At 41.0% G+C, this 18351-nt stretch overlaps 2 protein-coding genes across 6 annotated transcripts in view; both read left to right on the plus strand.

Annotated features, from left to right (window-relative positions):
- The window catches only part of agap2 (ArfGAP with GTPase domain, ankyrin repeat and PH domain 2), a 42771-nt gene extending 39441 nt beyond the window's left edge, over positions 1 to 3330 (plus strand). For all 5 annotated transcript variants that reach the window (XM_084720303.1, XM_084720304.1, XM_084720300.1 and 2 more), the window contains 2 exons: positions 881 to 1160; positions 2721 to 3330. In XM_084720303.1, the coding sequence (XP_084576429.1) occupies positions 881 to 1160; positions 2721 to 2927 (487 nt within the window). In that variant the 3' untranslated portion in view covers positions 2928 to 3330. The remainder of the gene's footprint in view (positions 1 to 880; positions 1161 to 2720) is intronic.
- A 5070-nt stretch (positions 3331 to 8400) lies between these two features.
- On the plus strand, positions 8401 to 14185 carry zbtb39 (zinc finger and BTB domain containing 39). The gene is made up of 4 exons (XM_084719914.1): positions 8401 to 8505; positions 10111 to 11397; positions 11867 to 12229; positions 12328 to 14185. Exons 2-4 carry the CDS (start codon positions 10153 to 10155, stop codon positions 13294 to 13296), a joined length of 2577 nt encoding a protein of 858 aa, XP_084576040.1. The 5' UTR covers positions 8401 to 8505; positions 10111 to 10152; the 3' UTR covers positions 13297 to 14185.
- The last annotated feature ends 4166 nt before the right edge of the window (positions 14186 to 18351 follow it).

Genomic DNA, 18351 nt, shown 5'->3' on the forward strand with positions numbered 1-18351 from the left:
GAGGACAAAACACAGGAGAGGTCATCAAGAACAGGTGAAAATAATAAGTCATCAAAAAGAAAACAGACAGACACAGGAAGTAAAAAAGACATGCCAAAATAAAACAGGAAGTGACCAGACTTAAACTGAAATAGATGGACTTCATCAGTGTACGATAAGCCCATTGATTGTTGACATTTTTATTGTTTATCTTTAAATTATACTATTTTTATTATCTTTTTAGCATTTTATTATTTTAGAAGGAGATGGCGTATTTGTTGAAGGCAAAATGTGTCAAAAAACTTTTAGATTAATGAATGTTGTGAGACAGGAATAAGAGATGATTTACAAATCAGACTCTACAGACTTTAAAAAAAAAACACACCATAGAAATAGTTTTTCAATCAAAATAAGAATGATGGAAAAATTATCATTACCTCTAACATCGCAAATCATATTGCAGTTTGAAATATCAGTCAAAATAATTATATTTTTATTTATTTTTATTTATATTATATTATATTTTTTCAGAATCGTTCGGCCCTAGTAATTTAGCCTGCTTACAAAATGATGATCTCATAATAAACACACATAAACTTAAGAATGTTTACAAGTTGTTTAAATAAAATCACAATGATAGACTTTTTTCATATTCATCAATGATCAAAGGACCAGATTGCTGTTGTTTAAGGGCCAGATTCGGCCCTCGAATCGGCCGGCCTTCGACCTTTGTCATGACACAGTTTATATACTAATGAAGGCCCCGTTCCATTTAGTGGAGCAGAGTCTTTCCAGTAAGTTTAACGTGTCCAATAGCAGCACTCTGACTCTGAGAACATGGACAAACGTTATGGTTCTTTGAAGAACTGACTGGATCTCCTGTCTCTGTCTGTCCTACAAGTGAGGAGAGGGAGTCGTGGATTCGTGCCAAGTACGAGCAGCGGGCGTTCGTGGCGGCCCTCCAGGCGGCCCTGGGGCCCCAGACTCCAGAGGACGGCATGCCGGCGTGGCTGCTGTCCGCGGTGACAGAGAGGGATCTGCCCAGACTGCTGCTCCTTCTGGCCCACAGCACCAAGGACCAGATCAACGCTCAGCCGGCCGGGTCCACCTCGCCGCCGCGCACGGCCCTGCACGCCGCCTGTCAGCTGGGAGACGTCGTCATGACGCAGCTGCTCATCTGGGTGGGTTTGATTCATACTGTCCCTCTTTGACTCAACACATTACTATCAGCTGCTCATATTAGACAATAAAAATAGACTGTGAAAAGCAAACAGGAATGCAACTAAAGAACAGTACTTATATGTACTTAAGTACAAATTTTAGTCCCTTGTACTTTACTTGAGTATTTCTATTTTATGCAATTTTATACTTCTACTCCACTACATCTCATCTTACTCCTCTACATTTTTCTGACAGCTTTACTGACTTGTCAGATAAGGAAATGTAAAATTTGGTGAATTTTAATTTGTTTCTGATAAACTGAAGGATTAAATGTTCCTTTTACGGCCTGAGAACATTCTCCTACTCCTGCAGTTTATCAACATCAAAGGCACAGAACAGTAAATACATAGAACTTCAGCATGACTCAATTTCGCTTCCTTTTCCTTTTTTTTTCAATGAATCATCAGTCTAAATAGTCTCATCTAAGAAGCTCTTCAGATGAGGTGGAAATATAAACAGGAAGGGGACTTTTAGTTCATAGTTTCATTCTTAGTTTAGTTCCTCAAACAGAGCTTCATACATTCAGAGACTCAGACACCAACCAGGACTGAAATATTTGTGATCATTTGATTGAACTCAGCTTTAAAGATTTAGCAGCGTCTGAGCAAACTTCAAATTTCAAATAAAGTCCTGATTTTGACACAGGGCCCCTCTTCGTAGTAGCCAAATATCACTCTCTCTAACCCAACCAAACTCTGTTGGTGAAATCAGTCAGTTTTCCTTGCAGAACACAGGAGTTGCTGGTCTACAGCGGACTCAAACTTTTAGTTTGTTTAGTCTGTTATTGTGTTACTTTGGTGTTTTAAATGGTTAGTTTGGATTCACCAAAGTTGCACAAACAAACCAACTGATTAAGGCAGCGTCATATCTGCAACTCCTGCAAGGTAAAATTACTGATTTCACCAATGGAGTTTGGTTGCTTTGCAGACAGATATTTGGCTTAAATAACAGCAGTTTCCCATCATTACTTTCAAATCTTGTGGTGAGATTAGAGAGAAGAACATCTATGAAGTTTCCCATGATGTGTATGATGCAACTAGGGCTGTGATGGTATGGATTTGGTGCGATGGCAGTTTTCAGTTTTATTGTATGTTATTGAAGCATAATGTCATAAGCGCAGCGTAGTTTCTTTAAGGAATGTGCATAATATGTGTGTGGCGTGCAAATTATGGAGAGCGAGCAGCAGACTGAGTGACGATGTTCTTATAGTGGAACAGAAAGTTGTCAGTGTGGCAGTAAATGTACATTTCGGGTTTCAGTGCCTCAGTTAATCAACGCTGCAACTCAAGACCAAGAAAAATCTCGTCTGTTGTTTCCCAACTGCTGGAGAAGTGACGGGGTTAGCCCTGAAGTAAGCTGAGCAGGAAAGGCTAACATTAAGCTAATGCTAAGGCTAGCATATCCCATTTAGAAAAAATAGCAAAGAGCTGCGTTTCACTGCACACACAACCTGCCTTTATATTATTTTATCATATTATTATTTAATATTAAGCTAAATATCATCTCTCTCTCCTCCACAGTACGGAATCGATGTGAAAGTGAAAGATAACCAAGGCCACACGGCGATGAGGATTGCCAGAAAAGCAGGGAGCAAAGGCTGCATCGACATTTTGCTCCAACACGGGTGTCCCAACGAGACGTCCCCGCCCACCGCCACACCCGTCCTCTCTCGCCGGTCCAGCACCGCCAGCCTGGGCCGAACCAGCTCCAGGAAGCGGGTGTCGTAGCGTGAACTGAAGACGCTGCCGCGCAGGGATGAGCGGGGAGACGAGAGGAGGACGCTTCCGGTTTAGAAACCTTTTTAAAAAAAAAAAAAAAAAACACGGACACAGGCAGAAGGCCGACGACGGGACTCTATCATAGTATTAAAAAAGACTGAGCAACATATCAAACAACTTTAAAAGCAATATTAATTTGATTTGTTTGATGACAGATATATTGCTGAAATACTGTGTTGTTGTTGACCTCATTTTAAAATGACTCAAGTAGAACTTTGTAGCTGTCGTCTGTAATTTTAGAGCAGACACCTGAACTGCTTCTGTTTCACTTCCTCCACAAGAAGTGCAATAATCCAGCTGTGATGATTGAAAAGCAACAAGTTTTAGAGCGAACCGCGTCGGAGCGCCTGCGCGGTCAGAGAATCAATACATCGAGAGGGTGCTGCTTTTACTCTGATTCATTGTGACTGGACCAAAACAGCGAGCATTTCCTTTGGCTTTACAAAATAAAACCTACAGTATGTCATGTGGTTAGTTAATGTGTGCCTGTCGCAGCGGTACAAAGGTCACGTCGACCGATATAAACTGTTGCTCAGCAACGAATCAGCCGAGATTATTCTGCTTAGACTAGAAAAATGGATGGTTTGGAATATGAAATATGTCAGTGTTACTCTCACAGGTCAAAGATATGGCGTTTTAATATACTGTAAATGTAACTATACTACATACTTAATGTTAAACTGTAACGAAGACACAACTGAAAAATCAAAGACTCAATTTTGTAAATGATTTCTACTGGTAGTTTTGAAAATATGTCAGGTTTGTTTTTTCATTGTCTCTTATAATTTCTTACTCTCCTACATGTCATGAAAGCATAAAGCGGCGAACAAACGCTTTTACGTGTGCGACCACGCGGCCGTTTGTTCAGAGTTCGATTTGGGACGGCCCGAGACGACTGCATAGAGACGATGACATTATTCACGTTCATGTTACTGTTGTGTAGGTCTTATCCCCATGAGTTTACAGTGAAGTATGAAGAGTTGCAGGTGTCACTGGTACTTCTGACACTTTTGTGGGTCGTGTGAATCCCTCATGAGCTAAAAGAAATGGTTACTGGAATAAAATAAACTTTTTTTAATTAGCATTATCGTGAGCATGTTTGTTGTGTTTCGTCTATGCAGTCGCTCCTGTGAGTGAGTGTGTGCGTGATCACTGGACCTGCAGCTTGTCTGCAGCTAATCTAATTTTGCAAATCCACTTAAGTCTTCTAGATATTATTAGAAGTCAAATATAATCCAAATTTGAAATGTTGTCATGTATTGTCATCCACTTTCCTATTTTGGGTTTGACTTGTGCGTGTTTGTGCTTGAAATTTATTCTGAAAATTATCCCATTAACTCTTTCCCCACCACAGTTTTCTTTTTTAAGTTACCAGTCATCCCCAGCATTCAGTTCTCTTAATATGTTGAAAAAGAAAGATTAGATTTTCTAGTTTCGCAAGAAAAATGTTTTGTTCGAGCTTCATTCATTCTTTTTTGATAAGCACTTGATTGTTGGTTGGCTGCATCAAAAGATCCACTTTTCAGACAGAAGAAAACAGTGTTTTTGTGAGACATTTCAAGAGGCCCGGGGGTTGGAGCGCTCTCTGCAGCGGAGCCTCCTCGCTGTGTCGCGGCCGCTGTGGACGTTCGGGGACGACGCTCTCTGACCCCTGGATCAGCAGCTGAGCACCAATGTTTTCATGCTGGATAACACCTTCGTCGTCTTCTGCTGCTCATTCCAGGGGTTCTCTTCTTTTTGACGTCACAGCCTCGCAGTGAAAACAGCAATTAATGAGAAAAATCTCTTCAGTGGCGGAGAAATAATTAATCCTCCATCCAATCATAAAAATCCATTTCAGTTGCCATGTGGGTTCTTCTCTTCTGCTGCAGCTGCTCTTTGACTCTGAGCCAACTCAACATTATATCTCACCTTTAACACAAACAGTGATTTAACCTGCTGCCCAAATCAATATCCCTTTAAGTGTACGCTATATTTAGAACATTTTCTCCACTTTACTTCACTGTTAGACAGTCTTCACCGAGGGCGAACTGAAACCGCTGTCTGTGTACTCTTTACAGCCACAAAACGGTCATTTTTCTGCTGGTCGGCCTCTGCCTCGATCTGCTGCAGGTAACGTCAGGTCAGACCTGAACAAATGTGTTAAAACACCAAAATCAAACAGTAACACAAACTCCTACAACTCTCCGTGTGTCCTGTGAGGGAAAGAGAAGTTTCTGTCCATGGAGTCTGGTGGTTATAAAGAAAACACTGTCTGATGACAAAGTAAGGCCACAAACATGTTTTCTAAAAAAATAGTGTACACTTAAAGTGCTATTGATTTTTTGGTCAAATTTTTGTGGCCCTTTTTTTAAGCAGCTAAAGTACATTTTGCTGCAGCCTGCGTCTCCAGCAGTCCACAGCAGGACATAACTGAGCTTTCATGTTTGGACTGTCAATCAAACTGTGGACACGCCCACACAGTCTGAGAAATGATCTAAACCGCAAACTGAGCTGTTTTTGAACCAGATTTTCTAATAATTATGAACATTTGTTTTCATACAGAATTTTGTGGATGTTTAATGAGAAACTAAACTTTGATATAATACATGTATTTTTTACTTTTTCAAGCTTGTAGTATTAAAACCAAGGTTTTAATACTTAATATCATGACTGTACTGAAGGTTCTCTGTGATTCAGAATTTTTGAAAAACCTTCAACAACTTTTTTTTTATGGCTTCATGTCGCTGTGCAGCTGTGGCCATGGCACTATGGTTTTAGGTCACCCTGTTCTCATTTGAACTTGACATAAATGTTCTCGTGCTCAGTTCAAAGGAAGCTCTTAACTGTGCAGGAAACTAGTGAACAACGGAGCTTCACTTTGCAGGAAGTTGACAAGCAAGATTACCCATAAATCACTGCACCAAAGTCAAACAATAGGACTGACAGATGAGTTTTACATTGCATAAATATGTTTATATTTTTGATATTTATTGTTAATTTACAATTATTCATTTAACAAATTGAGAGGCATCCAGCCAGACCAGCTGGACCACGACCACAGAAGAGAGCTAACTTGGCTTAGACCTGAGACAGCGAGCCAGAGAGAGAAGCATCATCATTCTTCATCAGCCCACATCCTCCTCCTCAAGCCACTTCTCTCTGAATCTCCTGCACACCTTCAACATGTAGAGAAATGGAAAGCTTGTCAGCTCTAGTTATGGTTGCTAAGATACGATTGGACAGTTGCTGTTTGGAGGCGGGGCTTAGGGAAGGGTCAATTGCCCCCTGGTGGCTGGCTGCAGTATAGATACAAAAAGGAGTTTTATGTCATTGACACCTGAGCTCTGCTCATCTCTAAGTCGACCAGCTGTGTGGACAGGAAGTCGATACCGCGGCTCCAACGCTGGTCACCACTGCACAGACTGTAGCACCAAATTACGTCACCAATGCAAAATGATGGCGCTTGTATCTTCTCGTATTTTGGTTTCAGTTTTGTACAATGGGGGGAAGTGTTAAAAGAATGTGATTTATTTTATTTATTTCAGATGCTATCATGCTGACCTTTATTTCACTAAAATTCAGCTTGAATCCTTTTTTGTTAGTTGATTCCCCTGATCATTAATAATTAATCATTAGTAATTGTTGGGTGGGGAGAGGTGAAAGTTTTTCTTCTCCTCACAGATAACATAGTTCAATCAGTTTTTCTCATCACCATTCATGTTCTGTACTTCCTGCTGTAGCTGCTTTCTGCCACCAGATGTCACAATTTGCACTGTTTCCCATTTCCACTGTTTTAAATGGATGACAAGTCTGTGCACAGTGAACACTGAGCTGGTGATAAGAACAATTTTTATCTGACTAACTTCATTTTACAAATATTATGTGTAATTAAAAGTTAAAAAAATTAATAGTTAAACTTGATTCAAGATGTTAAACTGAATTTAAATCAGAAAACTCTGATTTACAGGTCAAGTATGTAAGATTTAGAAATAAATGGAGTATAATATTCACAAGTATGTTTTTATTAGTGTTTTTAGTATGTTTGTTAGAGTAAGAAATTCCCTCAAGGTGTCCTGGAGATATCATGTTCATGAGAATGGTATGACCTGAACACATTAGCAGAACACGCTGCTAGAACTGAGGAACTGATTAACCAGGGAAATTCCACGGACAAACCAGTTTTCCAAGAATAGTTATTTGAATTTATGTGTCTCTATCTCCAAGGAGGAAAGTTAAGTTTATAAATAAAACCTGGAAAGTTTGAAAGATTTTTTTTTTTCCAACATCACAGCTGCAAAGTAACACAAATTTAAGTCTTCCAAGTTTAAAGAACAGGAAATTAAAAAATAAAGTTCCTAAGATCTCTTTGTTCACACAGGGGTAAATCTGCAGAGGTAAGTCAGGATATGACCTCTGCTTTGGTTAAAAAGCATTCTTCCTTCCATTCTTCCTCTGAGGGATAAAACTCTTTGAAGCCATAAATGTATTTATTTTTTTTGTACTTTTCCTATGATTAAAATAAAATCATAATAAAAAAAAACATCTAACATCTTGGTTTCTGTCATAACAATTCCAAGGTTAGTGACTGAACCCAGAACTCCTGAGAGTAAGAACATTAAAAGAGAAATTGATTTAGTGTCTCTTCCACAGAAAGAACACACAGGAGAAATATCTGCTTTGAATTTATTCAAAAATGATTTGTTTAAATTTGTTTAAATAGTATTACTTGTCAGCTTATTTCTAGACGGTACATGCTGATTGTTTCAGTACGTGCGAGAAGAAAACATATTCAGACAAGAGCTTGTTTGTGGAAACTGGAAATTGTAATTTGTGTCTTATAGGCAAATAGCGCATCAATAAATGCTTCCTCAAGTTCAACTTTTCTGTGTTGAACTACAGTACCCCTTTGACTCTGCTTCCAATATAACAAAGAAGGCTGTATGAAATCAGAAATAATCCTATGTAAATAGATAAATAAATAGATAGATAGATAGATAAATAAATCACTTGTGTAATTTAGATTTGAGTTTACATTGCCCTTGTACAGCTTGATTGTCAATATATTAGTTTTATTTTTATTTATTTTGTTGTTTTGTATTTATCGTTTTGTTTATTATATGAATTTTCCGTATGCTTGAATGTAATATAAATTTATTTGTAAAATGTAAATTTTGATACCCTTTCCTCAACAGCTTGTTACCTTTTGCCAGGCCGCCACAGTAAATAAGAACTTATTCTTAATGACTGTTTAAATAAAGTTTTAAAAAAAAAATATATATATATATATATATATATATATGAAAAAAGCTAAATTAAAAATGAAAAGAAATGTAATTTTAAAAAAAGTTTGCGAACGTTTTGCACCGACCCATCCAGACTGCAGGGGGCGCCTTCTGCGCTCTTTTTGTTGACATACGTCATCAACAAGCGACGGACGAGCGAAAGGTTTGTTGTAATTACAACATGAATAATCCGTGGACGACCACCGGAGTGAAAACATAAAGAAAGAGCGGATCGTTCGTCGCCTGCAGACACATTTCAATGGGTGAGTCCTGAAAAACGAGACGAAAACATGAACGAGAGCGAGATTTTATAACGAATAAACGTGTAATCTGTGTGTGATTCAGCTGTTAGTGAACAGTTTTCATCATGTGTCTGGACTGTCTGGAGGGAAAAAACTGAGCTCGGTTAGCTTCATGTTGGACTGATGCGGTTAACATCTTAAATTTAGAGAATAAAACAGGCAGCAACACCTGAAGTGATGTAACTCAACGGTTCTCTTGTTAAATGTCAGTTTTTCTTTGTATCTTTGGGATGAAGGTGACAAATACTTGAGATTATTTAATGTTTTTGCGCTGCTGCAGACAACAAAACAACCAAAGCATGAACTCTACAATGATCTAAAATACATCTAAATCTGGTGCCTGTTGTCTTTGTTCGTAAAGCTGTCCTTTCAACTTCAGTGTAAATGAATCAGTTTTTGATTATCACAAGTAATCGACTAATAATTGATTCCAAAGACAACTATCCATCACATGTTGCCTAAATTATGCCTGATCAGATTTATCTGATCTGAAAACTGCAGTTCAGTTTGAAGTTGTCACTACAGTCGAAAGGTGATTTAGGGTCAAATAAGTTGATTCTATCATTTTTGGGCTGCTATTAACTATTGTTTTCATAGTTGATTAATTTGTTAATTTGATTGATAGTTTTCTTGATTCAGTGGTTAATGTTTGTTTATTTTAAAATGTCAGTGATTGTGGAAAATGTCAGTCAGTGTTTCCTGAAGCTTACAATGACGGCCTCAAATGTTTTGTTTTACTCACAACCCAAACATATTAAGTTCACTGTCATTATTTTCATAATCGATTCATCTGTTGATTATTTTCTCAGTTAATTGATTTGTTGGTCTGTTACTTACTCTCTTACTGTCAGAGAAGTAAAGAAACCAGAAAATATTCACATTCAAGAAGAAATCAGAGCGCACGTGTACGTCCATGTGCTCTCGTTTCTTCTTCGTCTCTGATTTTTCAAGTCTTTAATGTAACAATTATTTTGATTATCAATTTATCTGTCAATCATCATTTTCTCAATTAATCAATTAGTTGATTAGTCCATGAAATGTCAGAAAATCTTGAAAATTGTTGATCACTGTTTCCTAAAGTGTGATGATGACCTCCAATGTCTTCTTTTGTCCACAACTCAAATATATTCAGAGAAAATACTCAAATACACAAAATTACTCAGATGGATTCATCAGTTATTGAAATAGTTGGCAGTTAATTTGATAAGTGATTAATCCTTGCAGCTGTGGTCATTTTGCTGTTATTAGTCTTTGGATTTATTTGTTATGTAGCACATCAACAACAAGACAGTTTAAGAAGGGAGGGATTGTTTACACAGTGAAATCGGAACTTGGACCACAGCTGATTATTTTTGGGGTTGTGAATAAAACACGACATTTGAAGACGTCATCTTGGACTTTGGGACCCACTGATTGACACTTTTTCACCATTTCCTGACATTTTAAAACTATTAATTGATTAATTCAGAAAATAATCAACTATTAAATAAATAATTGTTAATTGCAGCCCTATTATTGTTCATCGTCTTGTCTTCTCTGCTCTGACCGTCTCGTCTCCTCCTGCAGTTGGACTGTAGCGCACCAGGAGCTGCAGCAGCAGCAGCAGCGATGAGGATCCGGCTGCAGGGTCCGGGCCACGCCGCCAGCCTCCTCACTGAGCTCAACCGCTGCCGACAGTCACGTCAGTACTGCGATGTGCTCCTACAGGTGGGTAACCGCACCTTCGCGGCGCACCGTGCGGTGCTGGCCTGTGCCGGGACGTACTTCCGCAACCTGTTCGCCCGGGCTCCGGCCTCATCCTCCACCGCCTTCTCCCTGGAGTTCATCTCCCCCGCAAACTTCGAGAAGGTGCTGACGTTCGTCTACACGGGCGAGATCCTGACTGATCTCATAGACGTGGGCGTGCTGTACGAGCTGGCGGAGCGGCTGGGCGTCAGTGAGCTGGTGAGGGCCTGTCACGCCACCTTCCCCGACCTTCAGGCGTCTGTGTCTGCAAACTGTAAAGCGGGAAGCTCAGGAGACATCAGCTTGGACTCCAGCATGGTGGCTGCTGCGGCGTCCACGGTGGCTGCAGCTTCTGTCTCTGCGTCTTCTGTATGTTCCTCCGCCGCCTCCTGCTCGTCCTTGTCCTCGTCTGCTGCCCCGACCCCCGCTGCCGCTCCGTCACCTCTCTTCCAAGCCAGGACATCCCGGACCGGCCGTGAGGCTCACCATGGAGCTCTGTCTCTGGACCTGAAGGCGGAGGACGTCCAGTCTCACATCGGGTACGGAGAGATGGCAGCAGATCATCAACCACCAGCAGGACACAGTATTCTAACCAGCAGCCTCCCCAGTCAGTGTGACGGCGTGCTGCCTGCAGGGCCGGTGCTGCAGCTGAAAACTGAGCAGGGCCTGGAGGAGGAGGAGGCGGAAGGCAGCTGTGAGGTCAGGGACAGAGACGGACGGACAGGAAGCTGTCTGCCTCAGAGCAGTGACGCCGCGCCGTCCGAGTCCTGCTCTTTCCCAGACTCCTCGGCTCAGCTCGGGGCTGAGGCCTGCGACCCGACGTCGTCCTCAGCAGAGGCCGTCGGCAGCCTGCAGGTGGGGTCGGTGGAGGGCGGCGTGGTGGACGTCCAGAGGGACGGCGGGCTGATGTTCGGAGAGGTGGAGGAGGGGGAGAACGAGGAGGAGAGGGAGGCTCTGCAGGGGAACGGAGCGATGGAGGGGACGGAGGAGGAGCAGTGGAGACAGCTGGCTGGAGAGATCATCGAGCTGAGCGACGACGAGAACTTCATGGAGGAGGGAGAGGAGGAGGAGGATGAAGACGACCTTGTGTGTGTGGAGAACGGAGCGGGAGGGAACTCAAGCAGCCAGGTAAAGTTTGGATTTGTCAACACGATTCTCCTAATGCACAATATGATCGTTTAAAGTCACAATTTGATTCAATTTCAATTTTTTATTTTGCATTGAGGACTCTGCTGTTGTTAAACTGTCGGGTCTTGATTTGTACAAATCAGCTTTTGCAAATTCCTCTTTAAAAAGATCTAAAAAGTCTATGATTAGGGCTGCCACTAAGGATTATTTTTATCCCCAATAATCTGTTGATGATTTCATTGATTAATCGATTAGTGGTTTGGTCTGTAAAGCATCATTAAACCGTGAAAAATGCTGATTGCTGATCGTCCTCAAATGTCTTGTTTTTGTCCAAAAGACAAAGATATTCAGTTTACTGCCATAAGAGGACTAAAGAAACCAGAAAATATTCATTTTTAAGAAGCTTAAATCAGAGAACTTGAACATTTCTTATTAAAAAACAGAATAATAGCGTTCTTCTCTCTTGCAGGTGACAGGGAACATGCTGTCGTGTAAAGCCTGCGCGGTGCCTCTCCCAGCAGACCCGGCTGCCATCAGGAGACATGCTGAGACCCACCTGACGGAGCTCGGGCTCTGCCGGGTGTGCGGGGCCTCGTTCCCGGACCGCGCCGCTGGCGTCACCCACTCCCTCTCCCACATCGGGGTGCAGCTCTTCACCTGCGACATGTGTCACATGCAGTTCTGCAGCCAGAACAAACTGCTGCGACACCACCGGCAGACCGCCTCCTGTTACACAATACCACAGGGGGCGCTGACCAGCAGCAGCAGCCAGGGCCTGAGCGCCGAGCTGCAGTGTGCCGTGTGCACCAAAACCCTCAGCAAGGACTTCCAGGTTAGTGGACTTTTAACATTTTTAAATGTTAAAACCAAGTTTTTCTCCTGCTGATCTCATGAGGTTTACATTTATTTCATGTTCCTTTCCTCCATCAGACGGTCAAAGACCACCTACTGAGCCACGTGTGTCCTCAGAGCCTGAGCTGTGGCGTGTGTCACATCCCGCAGCTCTCTCTCTGCTCCCTGCTGTGGCACGCCCTCACACACCTCTCCCTGCCTGTCTTCACCTGCCCTCACTGCGCCCGCTGCTTCGTAGAGCGCTCCCTCCTGGACAGACACATGGCCGTGCACGCCGAGGAGGCGGCGGCGAAGGAGAGGGAGCGTTCGGCGCTGAGGGCATTCAGAGTTGGGGCGGACGGGGTCGGCGGAGCGGAGGAGCTGCACTGCTTCCTGTGCCCGCAGACTTTCCGCTCCTCCTCTGCCTTCCAGTACCACCTCAGCCTGCACAGCACCGAGTCCCTGGGGCCTGGCGGAGGCGCCGGAGGCCAGAGCTGGCTGGGCAAACGTAAAGCCGACCAGTCTCTGGAGTGTCCTCCGTCCTCTTGCTCCTCCTCCTCTCCGCGGGACGCCAGCGGTCTCGTTAAAATGAGCAACCTGGGTATGGGGCTCGGGATGGGCTTCAGCTTACCTGATAAGTTCTTTCAAGGGTCCATGCACGGACTGTCCTCCGGGGTCCTGACCAACGGGAGCTCGGGGCAGGACGGGCCCGGCGGAGCAGCAGGCGTGCGTGGGAAATGGTACCGGTGTCGCTACTGCGGTAAACGGTTCGCCCACTCGGGGGAGTTCACGTATCACCTCCGCATCCACACCGGGGAGAAACCCTACCAGTGCAAAGTGTGTCTGCGCTTCTTCAGAGGCCGCTCCACCATGATCTGCCACCTGAAGACGCACGCCGGCGCCCTCATGTACCGCTGCACTGTCTGCGGCCTTTACTTCTCCACGCTGAAGCTCGTCTCGTCGCACATGGAGCTGCACAAGGACCACCTGCCGCCGGACTTCAACATCGAGCAGACCTTCATGTACAACGATCACTCTAAAGAACCACTGCCCACTGTGGACACCTAATCGGCTCCGTGTGCCGGTCCGGTGTCTGTCTCCTCGTCCCCTGTTCCCTCTCTGACACGTCCTCTGTGTCTGGTTGTCGTGGACCACATACTGCATATGATAGACTAGGGCTGCTAACGACTATTTTCATTATCGATTTTTGATTAATCGATTAGTCTGTAGAATGTCAAAAAGCCTGTCACAACTGAGCCTTCGCTAAGCCCCGCCTTCGTTAGTAACTCTTGCTGCTCCTGTCAAACTTTCCTCTCCCACAGAGGCAGATTTAATATCGACATTGGGGTAAATCAAAAAAGACCTCACCGTCCAGACAAATGAAACGCAGAGTGTCTCTCTGCTCTCAGCCTCCTGCACAACTTCAACATGTAGAGAAATGGAGAGCTTGACAGCTCTAGTTATGGTTGCTAAGCTATGATTGGACTGTTGCTGTTTAGAGGCGGGGCTTAGCGAAGGGCTCAATTGTCCTGCGTCTATCCAACAAGTTTAAAATGATATAAAACAGAGAAAACTACGGAAGCCTGGTGAGGTGAGTGAGAAATGAGGGGAAAATTGTGGTGATTCATTTTCTGAGTCTAATCTAAATAGTTTTCTCTGCTGTGTTTGTGACTTCAAGGTCCAGTGTGTGAGTTTTACTGGCATTTACTGGCAGAAATAGAAGATAATATTCCATTATTGTATAACCACCTGAAATGACTTGTTCTGGGACACTGGAGAGACATGGCGGTGCAACATGGTGGCCTCCAGGGAAGAGGACCTGCAGCCACGGTGGATATAAAAGTCTCATTCTAACAAAAGCATGATTGTTGTTTTCAGGTGATTATACACTGATGACAGCATTCAAATCCAATTCCAAAAGTTGGGACTCTGTGTAAAACATAAATAAAAACAGAATGCAATGATGTGAAAAAACTATTTGACTTTAATTCAACTGAATACAGAACAAAGACAAGATTTTTAATGTTCAAACTGATAAACTTTATTGTTTTTTTGTAAATATGCCCTCATTCTGAATTTGATGCAGCATGTTCTGGAAAAGTTTCAGGATAATGTTTCCCGCTGTGATACATCAGCTCTTCTTTGAACACTCAGTCAGTGTTTGTGAACTGAGGACACTAACTGTTGAAGTTCTAAAGGTAAATTCTTTCTCATTCTTGCTTGATATACGACTTCAGCTGCTCAACAGTCCACAGTCTCGTATTTTGTGCTTCATAATGCACCACACATTTTCAATGGGAGACACGTCTGGACTGCAGACAGGTCAGTCTAGTACCTGAAGTCTTTTACTACGAAGACACGCTGTTGCTTTTCCACTTTGCGTCAGTCCATCTCAGATGAGCTCGGGTCCAGAGAAGTCTGCAGTGTTTCTGGATGTTGTTGATATATGTCTTTCTCTTTGCATGGTAGAGTCTTAACTTACATTTGTAGATGCAGAGACAAACTGTGTTTACTGACAACGGTTTTCCAAAGTGTTCCTGAGTCCATGTAGTATCCTTTATACAATGATGTGGGTTTTTAATGCAGTTTTTAATGCAGTGCTGCCTGAGGGGTCAAAGGTCACAGACAGTCAGTGTTGGTTTTCAGTCTTGCTCCTTATTTCTCTGGATTCTCTGAATCTTTTAATGATATTATGGACTGTAGATGATGAAATCTATAAATTCCTGCAGTTTTGTGTTGAGGGTTAGGGGTTAATTTCATACTTGTGAGCCACTGAGTCTGTTTGAAACATGTTGTAGGCATCACGTTCAGAATTAGTGTATATTTACAAAAACAGTAAAATTTATCAGTTTGAACAGTTTAATCAGTTTAACTGAACATAAGTCCAAAATGATTTGTTAGATTATTGCGTTCTATTTTTATTCACAATTGACACAATGTCCCAACTTTTATGGAAGTGTTGTTTTACTTATGAATATTATATTCCATTTCTGCCATATGCTGCCAGTAGATCCTCCTAAATGTCTCACACTGGAACTTTAAAACCTTTTCCTGTGAAACTCCAGCAGTGTTTTGTTTTTATTCATTTTTGGGTGAACTATCCCTTTAAGTCACAAACACAGGAGAGAAAGCAGACTGAGAAAATGTTTGTTTTCCTCACTTTTCTTCCATAGAAAGCAGCAAATCCTCACACTTGAGAAGCTGGAACTCTGCTTTATAACTGATCAAAACTGTTGCAGATTACTTTTCCGTTAATCAGCTTATTGATTAATGACATCATCAGCTCTATAATAGACTTAGACTTTTAGAATGTAGTGAACATATCATCTGTCAGATGCCGTTCACTGAGCCTTTAGCCTCTTTGAACTAAGACAAAAAAGAAGCCTGTCGTTCGTCAGTGAAAGAAGGGAAACTGTCTGTATCTTTATAAAACATCAGGATAGGTTTTTAAATGTCAGTGATCGATCGATAATTACACTGTTATTAAAGTAGCACCTCATTGTAGCATAGAAATTATTTTCTTATATTTGCAGTCACTATTTTCACACACTAATTAACTGTACGATTGTTTTTTATGTCTCACTCCACTTAAACACGACCAGCCACGTAAAAGAAGAGTGCTTTTTATTTGTCTGTCATAGAAACATAAGATTTTTGGCAGTTTTATGAAGAATAATGCCATAAATCACATGCTGCTAGAGCGTGTGACGCCTGTCGTGCTGTAAAAACATGATATTTAAGTGCCCATCACATTTTTTTGTGTAATATTTGTGTCTTACCTCATATTTATGACAACAGTGCAAGTATTTATTATTTTGTTGCCTTTATACTTTTTGTTTCTAAAGCTATCTATGAATGTTTGCCTTTTTTTAAATATTGTTTTTGAAAAGAATAAATAATAAATGCCTCTAGGAAGACTGTTATCAGCCCTGAATGATTTTTCTAATCTGTTTTGGAAGCGTCCCACGGCACAAAAATCCGTCCATCATCAGAATTTCAGTGATGAACTTGCAGAATCGAGCGTCATATTATGAACCTCCTGCTTCCAGGGGCTCGTGACCTTTGTCCTCTAAAAGCTCGGCCTCTTCCTGTTATTGTGCCATCTGTGGACCGACATGCCCCCCTCTTTCTTTTTCCTTTTTTCTGCCTTCTTATCGTTTAAACAGAAAATGGAAGATAATGTAATGAAGATCAACAGTAACTGAAAGGAGGGAGAGAGAGAGAGAGAGAACAGCAAAGTGTCTCAGTAAAATAAACACAAAACGCTTCCAAACGTTCATGATGTCCCCACAGTGTTTCATTTCTCTGCTACTCTGTTGACAAAGTTTACAGTTTAACTCTTGAGTATACAGTTTTTCTCATCTGCTTGAAGAGCACACTTGAGGAGGTTTAACTGGCAGCCTGTTTGACGTGGATTGAGCAAAAATAATCAAGTTCTCAAAGGAGAAATTCAGGATGACAAGGCTAACTAACCTTTTAGCAAGCAAGCAAGCAAATAATGTCACATGTAGTTACCTCTTGAGCTAGCTAGCAAAATAACTTTTTTAGTTGGCTAGCAAACAGTATAACTTTTTTTTTTTTTTTACTTTTTAGCTAACCAGTAAACAATGTCACATCTTGTTAACTTTTTAGCTAGCAAGCAAGCATAACGTTTAGTTAACCTTTTTAACTATCTAGCGAATAATGTAACATTTAGTTAGCTTTTTAGCTAGCTAGTTAACAATATAACATTTAGTTTTTTGCTAGCTAGCAAACATTTTGTTGACTTTTTAGCAAACAGTATAACCATTTTGTTTTGGTTTACTTTTCAGCTAATGCTAGCAAACGATGCAGCATTTTATTGAAGAGTACAGAGCAGCATACAGTCATTACACAATGGACAACAACCATTTGTTCTATATGTCTGTGCCATTTGTCGACCATTTGCATAGTTCAGTATGTGCCAGAAAGACAATCAGGAAATATTTCAAAATGAGTCATATTCTTTTTCTCCAAAGATAATTTTACTTGAGAAAACAAATCCTGCTGCAACCTGCACCAGAACTTACACTGTTTTGAGCTGCTCTGTTGAAATACTGTGTAAAAAAAAAAAAAAAAATTCTCAGAAAGCTTTTACAACAGTGAGAACAGTCATATAAACACAAACTCTTCTTGGATCCCTCTGCCTCTCTGATCTGAGAACATTCCAACACAGAGTCACATCTTTCAACAAGAGTTGTGCAAACGAGTTTCACACAGGTGCATTAGAAATCTTTAATTATGCAAATAATTTCTAACAGGTAGAGACCAGCCAGAGAAATTAGAGTTTCTCAGCTGAACCATGAGAACACTTTTTTTTGCTAGCAAGTAAATGTTTAGTTGACCTTTTAGCTAGCTAGCTAACAATATCATTTTTTGCAAAACTTTTTAGTTAGCTAGAAAACAATATAAGCTTTTTTTTTTTTAAAGTTTTTAGCTATCTCAAAAATAATGTAACGTTTTGTCAGTTCTTTAGCTAGCTAGCAAACAGTATAAATGAAAAAAACAAACTTTTAGTTACCTTTAAGGTATCTAACAAACAATACGTTTAGCTAACTTTTTAGTTAGCTAGCATATAAAGTAACACTTAACCTCATAACTAGTTAGCAAACAGTGTAACAACTTTGTTCCTTTACCTTTTTAGTGAACACCAGCTAGCAAACAATGCAGAATTTTGTTAAAGAACAGAGCAGCCGTTTTTTTTCCCCTTTCCTGGCAGCTCTTGAATATATATTTTTTGTTAATTTATTTAGTTTAATTTAATTTGGGTAAACATGCATCTTCATGTTGATAAACATTTATTTCAGTTTACATTAAAAAAAAGACTTGCATTCACTAAACAGACATTAGGTATTAATTGCTAACAGCTCTGCTTAAAATTTAAATTTGGATTTATTCTTTTAAACATTTTTTGCAAAACTCTGTTTCGAACTAATCTTAGATTAAGTGAATCTTTGTTGGTGCAGCCCAGAGTGAATCCTAAACAGTTTGGGGTCTTTTGATGAAATCTGTGTTAACTGATTTGAAGAAGGATGTGAAAAATGTGTGAAACCTTGTAAAAAAGTGTAAACACATTTAAGACAAGACTTCAAGATGATGATGAAG

Source organism: Lutjanus erythropterus, chromosome 6, assembly GCF_056507025.1.
Source record: "Lutjanus erythropterus isolate fLutEry1 chromosome 6, fLutEry1.hap2, whole genome shotgun sequence".
NCBI classification, from domain to species: domain Eukaryota; kingdom Metazoa; phylum Chordata; class Actinopteri; order Lutjaniformes; family Lutjanidae; genus Lutjanus; species Lutjanus erythropterus.

Coding starts and splice junctions, on each gene's coding strand:
- zbtb39 (XM_084719914.1), top strand. CDS start 10,153: ATGAGGATCCGGCTGCAGGGTCCGGGCCACGCCGCCAGCCTCCTCACT. Junction 11,398..11,866: donor GAGGGAACTCAAGCAGCCAG/GTAAAGTTTGGA, acceptor TCTCTCTTGCAG/GTGACAGGGAACATGCTGTC. Junction 12,230..12,327: donor CCCTCAGCAAGGACTTCCAG/GTTAGTGGACTT, acceptor TTCCTCCATCAG/ACGGTCAAAGACCACCTACT.